We start from the raw sequence: 17,645 nt of genomic DNA on the forward strand, positions 1-17,645 counted from the left end.
GTCCTCCTTCTTAACTTCGAAGTCTGTTAAAAAACAATTATGCTCAATATTTTCAGCCTTCGCTACAGACGGTTTTTTATTTTAATTATATTTCAAATAGTCTAGGTATTTATTTATTTTATAAATTCATAAGTCTATAACAGGTTAATTTCAAGTTCAGTACACAGTAGGTACATTACAAAAATAGAACGCCAAAGAGAAACATTTACAGAAGATTAAAAGTTTTTTGTTTAAATAAATATGTTATAATATTATTATGTATATTTATATGGACCACAAAATTAGGACAAACAAATTATGGCAAACAAAAGGACGTACCTTTACCTTATTATGGATAAGTACTATAAAAAATGTAGAGTTCGCAAGCTGAAAAAAAACAATTGACATATAGCGTATAAAAATGTAAATCCCTGAAACAAGTAAATAAATATATTTATGTTTCTATGAAGTAGCTATATATTTATGTATGGCTGCGTTCTTGCTGAATATGTTTTTCAATAACAAAAGTACGAACCAAAATCAACTGTATCTAATTTAGATATAAATAAATATTTATTTACGGTTGTAACGTTGAGTGTGACCCAGCGGGAGGAATTATTCCAGTTTTATAGCGAGTTTTTGTAGCCATAACAATTGGCAAGAGCCGTGTAGGAGCTAGGAGGTAGAATGCGGTAGGAGGTCGCAAGAGTGTGCGGATTGAGGAGGGCCGCACAAAAGATATCGCCTAACGAGCACAATTGATGAACGAACGGAAACGTGGCCAATTAGACAGGCTAGGCCGTGAGCGGCGCGCCAACGGCCTGCTCTTACTGCGCTTGTGGCAGTCTGAGCATAGTGACCATTTTGGGTGTTCCTCATAGCTAGTCGATGTGGGGAACAGTGACGAAAACAATACCTATCTATAATTTTCAGGTTTTTAACTAAACAAAAACTTATTAGCTATTGTTAAATAGCTTCCCCGATTTGTACGATAGTACCTATATTTCTAATTTATTTTAGGCACCACTGAGTGGTATCGTATATGTAAACAAGATACGATACCAAGATAAAAGGCGAATAATAAAATATTTGTAGTATGGTAAAGATAACGTAAATACGCAACGCCAAAAACATTGAGAGGAAACTGATTGAAGGAGACTGCGTCCGCGTGGCGTCGTGCGAGATCGTGCGGCTCAGTGCGGACGACGACGAACGGACGCGAGGTGTGGCGGTGGCGGACACCTCACCGCGACGAAAAAACAAGGCGCGCGGCGCCGCGGCCCCGCCCGTCGGGGCGCGGGCAGCGGGCGGGGGGCCGCGCCGCGCCATTGGCCGCGGCGGGAGGGGTGTCGGAGCCGGCGCCGCCGGCGGCCAGTCGTTTGACGCCTGCCGCGCGAGCGGGTGTCGCCAGTCGCCTGGAACGTGTCACAGTCGCGCCGCGAGTGTATCCGCGCGGGCCAGAGCGCGTTATGGACGTTGCATGAGCGGGCGCGAGTGCGACCGCTGGAGCCGACGGGCACGCCGGCCGTGGAGCGCTCGCCGTGGGCCCCGGGCGGCGCGGGCATGCGCTTCGAGGGCGCGGAACGGCGCGACGCCGTTGCCTTCCATCCGCTGCTGGCGCCGCGCCCGAGTGACTTCTCGGTGTCAGCCCTGCTGACGGCAGGGGCACTGCCGCCTCCACCATATCTTCCCGCGGCACTGGCTGCCGCCGCAGCGCTGTCCGGACCTTGTCCGCTGCTCAAGCCGCCGCCGCCGCCGTACGCACCACTGCCTCCCGACGACGACGGCGTCGTCGATGACCCCAAAGTGACCCTCGAAGGCAAGGACCTCTGGGAGAAGTTTCACAAGCTCGGCACCGAAATGGTGATCACCAAAAGTGGCAGGTCAGTACGGGTCCGCTGCGCTGTCGTCGCTCGTATCTGTGCGTACCTCCAGCACGATGCCTTACGTGATCTGAGTGTAGTGTGTGTCCAGTTTACGATCTCCATGCGTTACGGTGATAGCGGTAAGTCGATTCGATGTAGATGTGTGCCTAGCCGTCTAGAACGATGTTTGTAGATAAAGTAGGACGCGTGGAGTTGTTTACAAAAACATTCTAATGAATTACACATACATTATGTTTATAAGGAAAACACCAGCTCTTGCATCTATTCAACACTGTCGTCTTTACGTCAAATCAAAATAAAACAGCCTATTTATAAATTGGTAACCGGCTAAACCGGTCTCTGCAATAAATTACACATATCTCATCTTGTTTTGGGTCTTGAAAGGAAGCATAACTCTATTACATTCCGATTAATTAAGTGCTTAATCTCTTAGACTTTCAATGCTAATAATAGTTATGTTATTTATAAAAGGACGTAGTTAAGTCATTTAGGTAACTTAAGTTTTTGATTTTTACAACTATACTATTTAAACACCTAAGAATGATGATGAAACATTTAACCTAGTCACCACCTAGTCATTAAAAAGATTTTATAGAAATTCCAAATCAAAATAAATTAAACAATTAATAAATATTGGAGATAATTGCAACTGTGTCGTATTAAAAGACTCTTGTCATGTTTATAGGCGCATTTTTTCGCTAACCGACGGGAGCTGCAATCTGTCACGCAATAATGAAATGACTAGAACTGTATACCTATCACATAGCATTAAATTACACAGCCTGATATAGAAAAATGCATTACAAAATAATAGTTTTTTTTTAGAAAACAATCAAACAGCATTTCTCTGTCCAATAAAATTGTATTATAAAGTTGTGTGGCTGCTTCTTATAAGTAGTCCAGTTTAATTTAAGTTGTGTATAAATATCAAATCCGACCTGTTGGAAAATAATAATCTTATAAGAAATAAATTGAATAACATTTAAAGATAGAAGAACCGTCCACTTTCTCTGACTGTGACTTAGAAAAACGATAGAACTGAACTATGAAATTTCGTATATTTAATTACAATTGCCTTCATCTTACTCCCGACGATTACGTAAATAAATATTTTTGGGTAACATAAGCTTGGAAGTCAAACATTAAAGTTTCTAATCTTTGAAATGATAAAAGCAAATATAATCTGTTGATGGGAGAAGACTATGAACTGATAATTTATTTATAGGCCTTCTGTATCTTACCCTAAACAAGTATTTATTTGTCAGAAATCAAACTCACTTCCCGCCGAAATAAATACAGCCTGTTTATAGAGAGTCGTTTTTAACTGTAACACTTCTATCACTTAACATCAGATGAGCCTCCTGCCCGTTTTCCCCCTGTTCACAGAAATTTCTAGGATTCATTTAAGTATCCAAATTAAATTTTGTTTCGAATTTGCTCTATTTTGATCTTAATGTACCACTGAGAAACTAATGGAATCGATATTATCTGTATCAAACTTCAGTTTATTCTTAAGACAGATAATACATACAAACATAAATTATTAATTTAAGATGTTTTGAGATAAATTTATTCAAACTATATTTACAGCTTGAATATATATAGATATAAAAATGTGAAAATTGAAACCATTGTATAACTATGACTGCTAGTTACTATCGTAATATTTATTTGTAACTTCGAAAGCCGACGCTAAATTCTTTATAAATTTAGAAGTTGATATATTCCTATTTACCACGCCTAGAAATACTGTCTAATAATTAATAGGAATGGTACAAGCATAATTTATTATTATCTGTGAAATTTGGTGTATAAATACTTAGATAAATAATAAATAAATAATATATATTACTTTTAATAAACATTATTTATATAAATAAATTATACAATATTAACGCAAAAATGAGTTAAATATTTCTTTCTATAGTAGAATAGATTTAAAAAGTCAATACCTGACATTATATTTATATGATTTTGCTATGATTAACAATTTTAAGAAAATGTTAACTACCGTGTATGTATGTTAGCTATGTTGTATTTTAGAAAACATATAGGTTAACATTAGAAAAGGCCGAAGCTATGACAGGACACTCTTTATTTGCAAAGCCACTGACATAATAATAACAATTTTAATGACAATTAATTAGTCAATGGTCAATTTCATTGTCTTTTAATGAAAAATTCTGCTAATAAATGATTTAATAATGACGTCTTGTTTTCTAAAATAAATATTAAGACCAACACGAGAAAATAAATAATACACAAATTATGTATGCAATGTTAAACTAGAAAAACCATAAATATTCTAACTACATAGGTGTAAATATACAGTTAATAAATTATAAAGTAACAATATTATAAGGTTCATAGTTGTACCATATAAATCAGTTTAATTAAAAAATATTAATTAATTTCTCATTAATTATTATGTAACGTACCAATGTTTACTTTAAACTTGCGTATCTTAATTGGGAACCACCAGATAAATAAACTAAAAACAAGATAATAACCTTGTTTCAAAAATTACTGTAGCATGGTAACTGAAAAAACAATACGAAATGTTTTCAAAGTATTCAAACGTGGGAACCAAGGGTTGCCAAAATTTCAAGGGTGACACTTGAAACATCAAAGCGCGGGAAATTTGGAAAAAGAAAACAACTTGGAAGAAAACCGTATTCGTTTTTTGTTAGTTGCCTTAAATCTTTTTGCTTATGAAAACTATTTTGTTCAGTTTTGTTTCCGGTACTGAGGTAATAAAACGCTGTCTTAACAAACAGATTATATAAATTTATTGTTGTTAAATATTGTAGTGTTTACATTACAAAAAAACTTTACTTACAGTCGTAGGTAATCATTTGTTTAGTGGTAGTAGTGGTAAGTTTTATAGTTTTGAACCATCGATTAAATTGAGGTTGCTTAGTGCTTATTTAACGTACTTAATTATATTATTGACTTGGTATCAAACCCATATTTTGACGAAAAATCATCTGCGCTATGCTAAATAGGTTTTTTGAGACTTCTTAAACCATATTTTGTGACATTAGTATAAATTTTAGAAAAATACATTATACCTAAGTAAAAAGATATTGTTGATTGATTTAAAACTCCTTGATTGATGTATAAATTCGTATTTTTTTCCGAGGTGAAAACTTGTATCTTATTTATTTAAATAATTATTGAAACAATTCTAAGTCTGCAAGTGAAACCTAGGTTACCTATCTTATAAATAAACAATTAAATGAAACGTTTGTTAATCATTGCACGGACGTAAGTAAATTAATTACTTCAACAATGTAACAAGACGACTACCATCTATTTATATTTAATAATTGATGGTTCATAAAAATAATCTTATAATAAATTAAGTTTTAATTTCTATGAAGCCTAGGATTGTTCCTTGTATAATATTTAATCTTATTGAAAAAAACGGTAATGTTTTCTACTGTACTATCAAAAGTTATGTCCCGAGTCGAAAACAAACGGAAGAAGAGTTCGAAAATTTCGTAACTAATCTCCACGATTTCGCAACGAATAGATAATCTGTGAAAAATACAATTATTGCTAAATATAAAACGTAGTAGCCTAGTAAATGTACGCAAGCATTAAATAAATCACTACATAATTTGCTTTAAATTATTGCAGAAACTAAGAAGTAAACAATGTTTACTGGTTGGGATAGATAACAAAGGCGTCACTTGGACTATAACATTAAATCTGACTGTCATCTGTCAACAACCTGTCATGATGAATTATTGGCAAATGACAAATTGTAAATACGAGGCGTTCTAATTGGGGGTCAATAGATAATATTGTCTTTTGTTTCATGATGTATTCTTGTGTACATATTATGTCTGACACCTTCAGTGTTGTTTTACACATAAAAATTTTTTTTAAAAGATGATATGAAATAAGTACTACATTATCTAAAACACGTGCATAGTGATTAGCCATATAGCAAAGTTTCATAGTTTCATATATTGTTAGTGAATTAGAAAGATATTTATATTTTGTTTCCTTTAAATATTAACCTAAAGTTTGCTGATAGTCGAATGGGAAAAGATAGTTTGTGTGAGTTTTAATACGAAAATAATTAGGTTTAACGCGCTGTAATTTTATTTATCATTGTTTTGTATTCTTTGTCTTCGCTTTTATTACATATTCTGAAAGGATATAAATAGGTGAAGATTGTAATTAATAGGACAGTTTGCTTTTTGTGTCAAGACTTATATGGTAAAAAGACATTCTTATTCTGTGCATAGACACAAAAGAGGATATTTTATTACGGCTATATTTTTTATTAAAATATAGAGTGCACTATATTTTTTTTCCTTTTATTTGTTTTCTACTATAGTTACTATTAGGCAGGACACTGTGCTAAAAATTTAACATCTAACATTCGCAGATTTAATTATACATATTTATAAAGGAGGTCTATACCTAGACTAGAACGCGTTTAAAGCTAATTTTACATGAATGTTTATTTAAGTATATTAGCCTAGTGGTTTCAGCGGGCGACTCTCATTGCTGAGATTTAATCCCCAGCTGTGCCGATCAACTTTCTATATGCGCATTTAATAATTGCTTGAACACGAAGGAAAATTTATTGAGCAAACCTCCTTGGACCTAAAATTCGACGGCTTATGTCTGACTATCAGAAAAAAAACAAATGATCACGAAACATATGCCAAAAGAAATCTGAGGTTCAGACTTAAAAGGCCACAACCTTTTGATGGTTTTATTTAAGTAAAAAAAATATAGTATAATAAGCATTGCATAGTAGGTATCGAATTGTTTTTTGCCTTTAGCGAATGTCGAATAATGCGATCGACAATAATAATACAACTTTAACCAAAATATCTATATTATATCTAATATTTCACTGCCTTATTTATGAACATAAAATAATTCCAAACTAATTGAAGAATGTTTCGTCTCGTTATTTGCAAAGAGACGAAACGTGATAAGGACAAAACATTCAACACCTAAGGTTTATGGTACTGTAATTTTCACTCGCATATTTGGTTATTGTAATTAAAAAATTGCACTGACGTCCATCACTCATTTAGAATTAATTCGCCGTGTCGGCCATCTTGTGGGCGCGGTCTGTAACTCTATATGTCAACAAAATTTCTTATCATACTCCGGTGCTAACATAATCTTGAGGTGACAATTTTTAATTAATTTAAAATAATTATAACTAATTAACTCATACAATCTTATTTGTACGAATGTTTTCAATCGCTTTATAAACAATAACAACCTATAGGAAAAGTTTTGATACTAACTATTATTAGTACATATATCTTGTCGGAAATAAACTGCGCCCCGTAATTCACGTGTTAATTCGGTCATAGCATTATATATATCCTAGAAAAATGGACCTCTTTAATAGAATAACCTTTTTATTAGAATCAGTAAATCTTGAGATTAACGTTATTGACCAGAAGTAACTAAGTATAATATTATTATTATTACAGTATTTTTTTTAAAGCATTGTTTAAATAACTTTTTAAATAGTGTATACGGAAGTGGTATCTAATTAACATATGTACCAAAAAGTATTTACAATGTTCTTAACTTACATAATTATACATGTAATCATTGTAAATGGATAAATAAAAAGCTAAAATAAATTGAAAAAGTTTGGTCCCTGCGGCAGCTACCTTTAATACTGGCAGTCTGTACTGCTATACAAGACTCTTATTTTTAAATATTTGTTTAAAAATTACATGATTGAAACCGTTGTCGTTATTTGAAGTCTATAAAGTCTTGGTCACAAATAATAGACCCGTTTGTTTCTCTCTCTTTGTCAATCTCATGGAAGCTTCTTGAAATAGAACTCATTAGTTATAGGCGAGGTCTCTAGTCGATATGCATAGCCACACATTGCCTTTGGAAGGACAAGTCAAACCATTGTATGTCATATTTGCATACGGTGTTGTTTTCATACAAATCGTTATTTGTTTTATTTCTTATATATCGCTACAACTTTTTTGGTTCTGGGCCTCAGATATCTATTCCGTGATAATGTATCTATTCCGTGATAATTTCTAATAGACATTTTTTGGGTCTAAAGGTGGCGACTGACACTGAATATTCTCTCGATGTCAGCACGGTAGAAGTCGAATATTCGGCATGTCAGTACATAGAGCCGAGCAGCTCTATACATAGAATCCCTTTGAATGTTACATTACAAGTCAGTCGCCACCAACTCTACGTCCGCCATTTTGACTGCAACCGTGGATGGGATGGAGCACAGGCGAATCGCGAATATTCAGGTGCTGTGAGTATTGTTGTGAGCATGCTCACAACGAACAAATATTCATATCGAGCCAAAATTCGATGTCAGTCGCCACCTCAAGATGTATCGGTTCACGATGATTTGGTCAAGTACAAGCAAGTGTCAAACGCAAGTGTCAAATAGACAGAAAGTCCATTGGTGCACAGCCACCATAGAGGAAGGGGAGAAGTTTTAGCCACTAAGCGAACATCTCTAGTTAAAATTGAAATACCAAATTTAATCTAATGTATGAGTAAAGCTAACATTAGACATATAATTATAAAATTTGTTTGAAATTGGCATTTAGAAGATTTTTACCAGTTTTTCACTCGATCAATTTGAAAAATTATAAATAATGGTTATTGAGTTTCCAATACACAATATTTTACTTATATAATTTAGCAATATAGAAATACAGTACAGTTAAAAAATTAAATTAAGAAAGGCAACTACTGAAATAATAATTAGATTAGATGAACGCAAATGCGAAACTACACATAAAATAACTTAGACACAACTTATTGAACACAACAAATATAAGTAGATAGTGTAAGGGAGATAAAAAAGCCTACATTAATAAACATATATAACTTTGAATGTATTTTTTTACACGAATAAAAATATTGTAATGCTGTATGTATGTAATATTGTATTTAATTCGTTCACATGAATTACTAAAAACGCATGGTCGGTTTAAGAATATCTGAGAAAGGTTTTTAAAATGTCTTAAAAGCCGACGATGAAAATTTAGATATTATTCATGTATCTACTTATAGAAATATTAATAATGTTAGTTATTTACATACCTACATACCTACATACCTACTTACATATCTTATGATTTCAACCAGGCAACTTATTCAATAATAAATTTATACAAATAATTCAGATGAAACTTATTCATAAGTTTATTTCGGTTCAGAAAGACAATATTTTTAGACAGCTGTCTCTCTTTACTGCATCAATAACACGATTTGACAGATAAAGACGAATATTTTTGAAAAAGCTGCGTAGATTATATATTTATGAATGAAGGTAAATTAAAACGACATTTCGCATGCCTAACGCCTGCAGTCGCGGTTGACTAACGATTTCAAACGGGTTTGATAAAAAAATATTTTAATGTTATAATTTCCCTGGTACAGGCATGGTTTATGTTTGATTAAATGTTCATTAACAAATATAAAAAAATAGTTCATTATCATTCAATGCTGCAACACCTGTATCAAAGCTTGGTATATCTTCACTTAATAGCGGATATATTTGCACATTTTTTTGTGATATTATAACATACTTTATTATGTGTTATAAAATACATTCGTTAATTAATAGACCGTCGCTTGTAGGAATCGCTTTCAAGAAATGCAATTTGCTATACAAATGCGCACGCGATGCGTCTATGGTATTTTGACGTAATTATGATCACTCTGCTGGAAAGATAACAATAATTAGCGATAAATGGAGAGGAACAAAACAACGCTTCTGTATATTTTTTAATTGAATTTAAAATTAACAAACTTTGTTATAAATGATTTTTAATTTAATAATCAATATTTTACAAAAACACAGTTAATGAGAATTATTTATAAATTGCACAGGTCGATCGATATGTATAATACGACTTATACAACTTTGAAGTATATTTATAAGTATAATTTTATGAAATAAAACTAAAAAAGTCATAGGCTTTGTAAATGTAATGTATGTATTTATAGAAATATATATATATAAGTGTTAATTTCATATCCTAAACCTCAACAGAGGGAGCTCCCCTTACCGCCTGTGGGAAAAGAGCGATAAATTTTCAAACTAATACTTAAATTAAAACTAATTTTTAAATTTGGAAAAGAAGTTATGTTTAATTAAGTCTTTACAAATGTACATTGAAATTTAAAAAAAAGATTTTTTCGATTGTTTTGTATTAAGTACCATAATCTATTATTTAGAATTGAATATATCAAAAATACAATAAAATACAGTTACATCACTGGTTGAAAAATTTATTTAAAAATTGTATTGATTTTAATTTATATCTGCGCCTATACAAATCTAGTCCAGTTTTCGGTGGCGCTGTTTTTTTTTAAATTAAATTTAACTCATTCTCTCATCTCGTATTAGGTACTTTGATTTGCTGGGACTATATTCCATGAGATCCCCAACCAACTAGTGCCGCAGGCTGCAAGACTGTTTCATTTTGATTTCTGTTCCTGAACTATCCATTTGTATAGATTCAGAAGCTTTTGTCAACCACGTCTGACAGTCCAGTAGACGCTACATACCTATGGTAGCGATGTTTGTTCAGTGGTATCGCAGTTTAAATATGTAGTACCCATTCCGTTTGTCCAGTTGCGAAACAAATAGCACCCACGTACGGTCAAATTAATTTACGTCGTTGACGGAAATTACTCTTCAATCTGCATACACGACAATACATTTAACCTTCGAGTTAGTTCGATGACATCATTGTGACAGGGCCGCCAGATACAGCTTGATAACACCCTTGTCCCACGCTCCACGATACAATTTCTACTAACATTTGATGCGGTACTTTTGTCTTTGGACAACCCTTGTACGGTACACTGCGATACACTTTTTACATATAAATATAATAGGTATGTGGATGGTTTTTTTTAATACATTCTGAATTTAAGCTTTGACACATTTGTTTATTGGCAAAAATTTAATAAGAAACTTAAATTTGTATCTCGTTTTAATAAAGATATACTTAGCCAGAAAGTTTTGGGTTTTATTCCCAGCGAAATATTTTTTTTAACAAAGTTTGTTTATTTCAATATTTCCAACCAGAGAAAGTGAGGCTGAAGTGATACATTAGTTGTTTCCCGCGGAAAATCATTGAATGTATCAATCACTCAATTTTCCAATCATTGACGGATTTCTAGTACATTTCTTTATGTAATAGGAGGCTCACTCGCTCGCCGATAGAATCATTCCAAAATTGTCACTAGTATAAAACTGTCCTTATATTTATCACAATAAGTCCACATAATAACCATTATTATTGGCACAATGGGAAAAGCATCGAAATCTTTTTTAAAATCCAATACCTAATCAATAAAAATTATTGCCAAGTACCAATTGATATAATCTTCATACTCCACTACACCGCCATCTAGTGACAAACAGGAAAAACATAATTACGTATTTCGTAGCTCCATGTAGCGTTGACGTTGCCAATAATTCAGTGGAGCCCTTAAGCATTGATTGACGACGGACCCTCTGGTTTTATGAGAGGTCTAATTAGCACGACACGGGTGATTCGTATCCATAAAACTGCAACTCGATGCCAATTGCATTTGTTTTTGTAGCGCGCTTTTGTATGATTTTTTGTATTCTGGGATTCGATTGAGTATTGTCTTTTTTTAATGAGTTAGGTTCTTGTCTCGAAAAAAACTGAAAACTTCGATTGTACGCTTAATATTTCAGATTTATATATTGGTTCATGTAATTTTTTGCCTAATACATAGAACATTCGATCTATGCAACTAAGTACATAGTTATAATTATAGCTATATTAAGTTTGGTTTCTCAAAATCTGACAAAACTGGTCTGAGAGAAAATTGAACAGATAAAAACTGTAAACCAAATGGTATCTATAATAAAATATTCTATTAATTTAAAAAATCGGAACTTTAATATGCGACAAATTTTAAATTGTTCAAACAAAAAAGACGCCAAAAAACCGAACGCTAAAGGTAATGTAGTGTAAACAGAACGTATCTTTTTACCTCAGAGATTGGCGGGTTCAATTTTTAGGACCAAATCTTCCTTTTGCAAGTTATCTTTGTTAATTGTCAATCTGAGTAAGAGTTTCTATCACAGTCTACCATTGGGATAGTCTTAAAATAACTAAGTCACATTTTAGTCTTTCATTCGTACCCCTAAAGTAAATTATTTGAAACGAAATGAGGTTATTTTTACATTTTTTTGTTTTGTGACTTTATTTTATTAATATTTTCTAAATAAAAAACGGAGTTTAACGATTAATTCCTAGCGATATTTATTAAAACATGGCAAGTAAATTAATGTACAAAATTTTATCTTATCATTATAAATAGTTTACTGTTTAAACTGACCAGCGTTTTAATTAATTAACACATGAATCACAAATGAAGAGACAAAGACAATTACGATATCTAAGTAAGACTATAATTTTGAATAATCTCTGGTTTTCTATCTTTGCTCTGAACTTTGAGGTTAAGAACAAGGAGTCTTCATCCGAAAGGCATCTTTGTTGAGATAATGTCCACTTAAAATGCGGTAAAAATTAATGATTTATAACGCAGATAATAAGAGGCGCCCATTTTATGATTTGACATTTTGTTTTATATGAGCTCGGCGCTTTTATGGGATATGTAGTTTATGACAATTTGAAGGGTTTTGTTTTGTTATCTATGACAAAAACGATAGGGTTAACTTATCGTCGTTTAATAAAATTTAAGTACTCATTTAAAAATTAAGAATTTACGATTGTTTCAATTTAGGTATGATAAGCTAATGGGGTAGTAAATATGATAAATTATAATTATGGCATCAGTGTTTTTCTACTCAATGATCGAACGAATTAACGCCTTCTTCAGGCCCAAAACTAAAATATTTCACTTATTAAATGATTGTACAGTTTAACACATAGATGCGTAGGTACTATAATCGTAAAATATTTACTGGATATTTATGTTAAAAGTTAGGTTAGGATGATATGGAACTAAGCCGTTTATAGTCAAAGTCAAAATTCATGTACACTTATGAATGTCAAAAAAAAAAAGAAATATTAAATGAATCTAATTTTACATTTACTGCCAGTTCTCAAATCAAGGGCGTAGAACGGAAGAGAAACACTGGCAATAAACTCTCCGCCACTCTTTTTAACGCGCCAAATTTTTTTTACACAATGTTTGTAAGGATCTGTAACCATTACACTATGATCTATATGACATCTTCAGTAATAAAGAATAATAAATTAAATTAAAAACAAAGATTTGTCCTCTATCAGCAGGAGGTATGGTGAAATAGGAGCACGCACGTACATACAAATATATAGTACGAATAAAGCGAATAATTTAAAATTCAATTTTATTATGATGAACAAAATGCAGAGGCCTCTTAGCGCTCATCTTATGTGGCAGTAATACAAATTGTCCAAGTCTATATTATTACTAACTAAATAATACCCGAAACTTAACACAAAGGCATAAAAACAAATGCTAGCCACGTAAAATTAATTCTAGGATGCGTAATTCGGCCTTCTCATCCAAAACAGACCGGACACCCAGACGCGGCGGCTCCTAGAACTAATAACAATTGCAAATATAAGGAAACCAGATGACGGTAATGAGCAATTCGGTATTCGATTGACGTCCACATCGTTACAGTTTGAACGGTGGCCGAAAAGCCTGCGAAACAGGATACGTGATTTAATTAACTGTTATTTATATAAATCAAGTTAATTCTAGAGACTCTTTAGATACAGAGGATGACTTTGTTAGTGTCTTAATAGATTTTGCGTTTATTGCGTTTAGATTAAATGTGTTTATGATATCTATTCATGTCTTCTGAATATATTTCTCAGATGATCTTTTTCATTATAAACAAATGAACCTATGTAAGTAAATATGTATTAATTAATTAATTAATTAATTAATTTGTTAATTAGAGTATTTTCTAAGTTGTTCACATAACGTTGATTGCTAACAATTGATATTAAACCTGATTACAACGCCATCTATTGCTGCATTTGCAATATTCCGTACAACAAAACAAAATTGATTTTACGGAAAGAAGAAATTCATACCTATTTTAATGAACTCGTGTAAACGAGAGACAATAATCATACCATAACGTGCCTAGACCTATTTAAAATATACATTATTGAATGTAATGAACAGTGAATTGGCACTTGCAACTTGGTAGCTGCTTGTAATCGCACGCGATGAGATTACAATAATACCAAAGGAATATAATTTAGATTTTACTACTAATATTAAAATTGTGATCCAATTTGAAAAACCAGTGGCGCTTCGCTTTGGCCTGAGACTTCTTGACCATTAAGTTAGTGGGCCCTACGTGCCCGACATCCACCTTTGATTCGAAGGCATGACCTGGGGTCGCGTTTAGTTTTAATTACTATATGTATTAAGTACGTTGCTAAGTAATTTTCACTATTGAAGGTCGCACGCGTGTTTAGCAAGCAGTATTCGGTTTTTTCGGGTTTTCTCACACGCTAGTTCTATTAAGATTCAACTCAAGCGCGATCTTAAGATACGTGGAATGATTAGTTGTAAATTTTCGAGAATCGGAACCAGGATTTAAACAAATTAGCCGTCTCAAGGCCCGCTTCTCGTAATAGTACACGAATAGATTTAATTTTTATGTCAAAGTCAGCGGTTGTCTTTCGTCTAATTTATAGCGTAGAATAGGAGTAGTAGGGATTCACGGGTTCTGCCTCACTCGCTGCCTCAGTCAACCTAACCCCCCGTGCCGGGGACTGCCTCACTCGCTGCCTCAGTCAACCTAACCCCCCGTGTGTTTCTGGCTCAGCGGCAGTCCCCGCCTAAAAAAAAAAAAAAAAAAAAAAAAAAAAAGTTTGGTCTCTTTCCCCACTAAACAGACCGTGCTGAGTCGATAGCACTCACTCCCGAAGCGATATTTCTCTCTGTTTCGAAGTTAGGTTTTGTTATACGTTGCAAATTAATCGATTTACTAATCACCTCATAATAAGAATGTAACGTCTCGTCCAAATCCTCATTTACTAATCACCGAGTCAGTTTCGTATCCATAATTAGCAAATTACCATTACGCATACGCATTTACCTGCAAATGCACCAGGACAGATGGGAAAAGGATTTACTGAACATTAAAAATATGATTTCCGTGTTTTATGTGTTTATTTGCATTATGTTACAATACAACTTTACTAGTGTCATGTCATTTCTTGGCGAGTCATACGAAAAATTTCTGAGGTAATCTTCCAAGCTGAAACCCCAGAACTTGTAGTACAAATATACTACACAATACTCCCCACAAAAGGCAGAATAGATGTCCTGAATGCTAGCTGTATTATAGCTCCATACCCGACAATTTCTTCTTAAAAAATCCGCTATTACTCTAATAGGCTTACGTCCAAATGAATCAAAATATTCTCCAACTTTTTCGTGGTTGATATGAATAGCTACCCAATGAGATCCTGGTTGTGAGTCAGGATCGAGATTGCATATAATAAATGTGGGTAAGTGTACGTGCATTGGTAGGCGATTCGTGGGGTACACGCTATACTGGATGCTGGGATGTATTTTATGGAGACTCATTTGCAGGTTTAATGTATTCATTTTTATTCCAACGCGTTTGACCTTCTACTCTTTGTATTTAACAAAAACGGAAAGGACCCTTGAGAATCACGTTGTGCTTACTTAGCAATTTAATACTGTCTTCGAAAACTATCGGAAGTTTATCAGAGCGAATTCGCAAAAGCGACATTAAATCCATAACTGTTAAGATACTTGTATATTTAGAAATAAATAGATCTGCTTACGTTCAATATTTATTCATGATTTGACAAACTTACCATATTTAAAAAATTACACAAACACGGATAAAATCATTACATTACTTATTGTACATACGTTATATGACTGTTGTATTATTAACAAGTTTGGTATAAAAAATAAAAACATTTCGATTACAATATACTATGATAAGAAATAACAATTATTTTAGTATTCAGAGAAACTTATTTTATATCAAAACATGACTTAAAATGAGTAGACATACTTTTATGATTGCATTAATTATGACAGATTCACATAATACTTTCTCTTTTCATAAAATACAAAAGTAGAAAAGTTGCAACGGAATGTAACAAAAATGAGATTCTGTAGTTGAAATATTATTATATTATCCAATACATTTTGAGATAATGAATCAGTCATACATAATAAAAACTTACAAAATGTGATGTATCCTAACTTTAGTGACAAAAAATAGCATTTTTTCTTTTAAACATTATGTTTGGCGGTTAAATAGAAGCAACATTTACTAATAAAATGTATTAAAATAGACAGAAATTATAATAACATAGGGCAGGAGAAAGTAAATTAGATATTTAATTATAAACTATAAATTCTTGTTAAACAGTAAAAATATTAACAGGATTAATGAAGATCTAAAACAATAACAATACTTGTCTTTTTAGTAATAAAAAATCAAAATTGTTATACAATTATAAGAAGAAACTAAAAAAAATTAAATACTATTACCTATTTTAACACCAACAATAAGATTTAAAATTTACATGTTGTCATTAATAAATATTTATCCTAACTATAATTTTTTCAGAACTTACAATTACTTATTTTGCAATTTAAAGCTAGTCATTTTTCAGGTTATAATTTTTATGATACATTGAATTCCTAATTACCCTAAGACCATAACTTTGATTACACTACTTATTTATTAATATTATGATACATTTATATATGATACAATTATAAATCTTAAATAATCCATAATACTAGTATTGGAATCTGTAATTAATTATTAACCATAAATATATTTATGTTGTGTTGTATAGATCTCTCAAAATCCTATAAGTAATTAAAATGTCATAGAACATAGACAAATCGAAAAGTGTATGTAGATAAAACTCATGTGCGTATTCTAAAATATTTTATCAGAATTTTTTGGAGTTTAAATTATGTAGGTACTGATTTCGAATAAGCCTCTTAGACTTTTAATGTGAATAGTAGAAAAATAATAGCAATAGGTGAACAAACAGTCTACTAGTAATAAATAAGACGCAAATGTTGACGATTTCTTAACACAAAAATAATCACATAATCTGGAGTTCCTCTTAGAGTGGAATAATATAGTTTTATACACTTAATTAGTTCTTATAGTGTTTTAATGCCATCCACCAAATTAAAACTTACACAAACTACAAGGTACATACGCGAATGTAAATACAGATATTAGTTTTATAAACTGTTCTATTAAACTGGCATTATTACATGAGTTACGTTTAATTTTGATACAGTGACGTTAAATATAAGTGGGTTATTTGTTTTAGTCTTTCAACGTCACATATTAATTTTATTAAAAGTTATTTATTTTTTCACATAACTGGCCGATAATAACAATGGAACACAACGGTAGTTTACCAGGTCACGTAACAATAAATAAATAAAAAAATAAAAAAACAAACAAATGATTGTGATATGTGCCAGATTCATAGGTTACTCACAATTCGTATACATTTTAAATTATAAATATGGATTCCTGGTGTGTGATTAAAAAATCGGTAAATGCGTTTATTGGTCCGATAGATTGTAATGAAACATTTTCCATCCCCGCGGCCATAGTAAATTGGGCCCGAAGACCACAGCTAAGTTGCTGCTTGTCATCTTATTTAGGCAGCTACGATCTTGTACCTATAAATATTATCTCTAGTAGGACATAAAACTTAACAATTTGAATCTAGGATTTATTTA

At 32.4% G+C, this 17,645-nt stretch overlaps 1 protein-coding gene across 7 annotated transcripts in view; it reads left to right on the plus strand.

Moving 5' to 3' along the window:
• Positions 1-1,368: 1,368 nt before the first annotated feature.
• Positions 1,369-17,645, plus strand: part of LOC110993331 (optomotor-blind protein) — an 80,274-nt gene continuing 63,997 nt past the window's right edge. For all 7 annotated transcript variants that reach the window (XM_045634654.1, XM_045634655.1, XM_022259544.2 and 4 more), the window contains exon 1: positions 1,369-1,862. In XM_045634654.1, the coding sequence (XP_045490610.1) occupies positions 1,543-1,862 (320 nt within the window). In that variant the 5' untranslated portion in view covers positions 1,369-1,542. The remainder of the gene's footprint in view (positions 1,863-17,645) is intronic.

This window comes from Pieris rapae, chromosome 3 (assembly GCF_905147795.1).
Source record: "Pieris rapae chromosome 3, ilPieRapa1.1, whole genome shotgun sequence".
Lineage (NCBI taxonomy): Eukaryota > Metazoa > Arthropoda > Insecta > Lepidoptera > Pieridae > Pieris > Pieris rapae.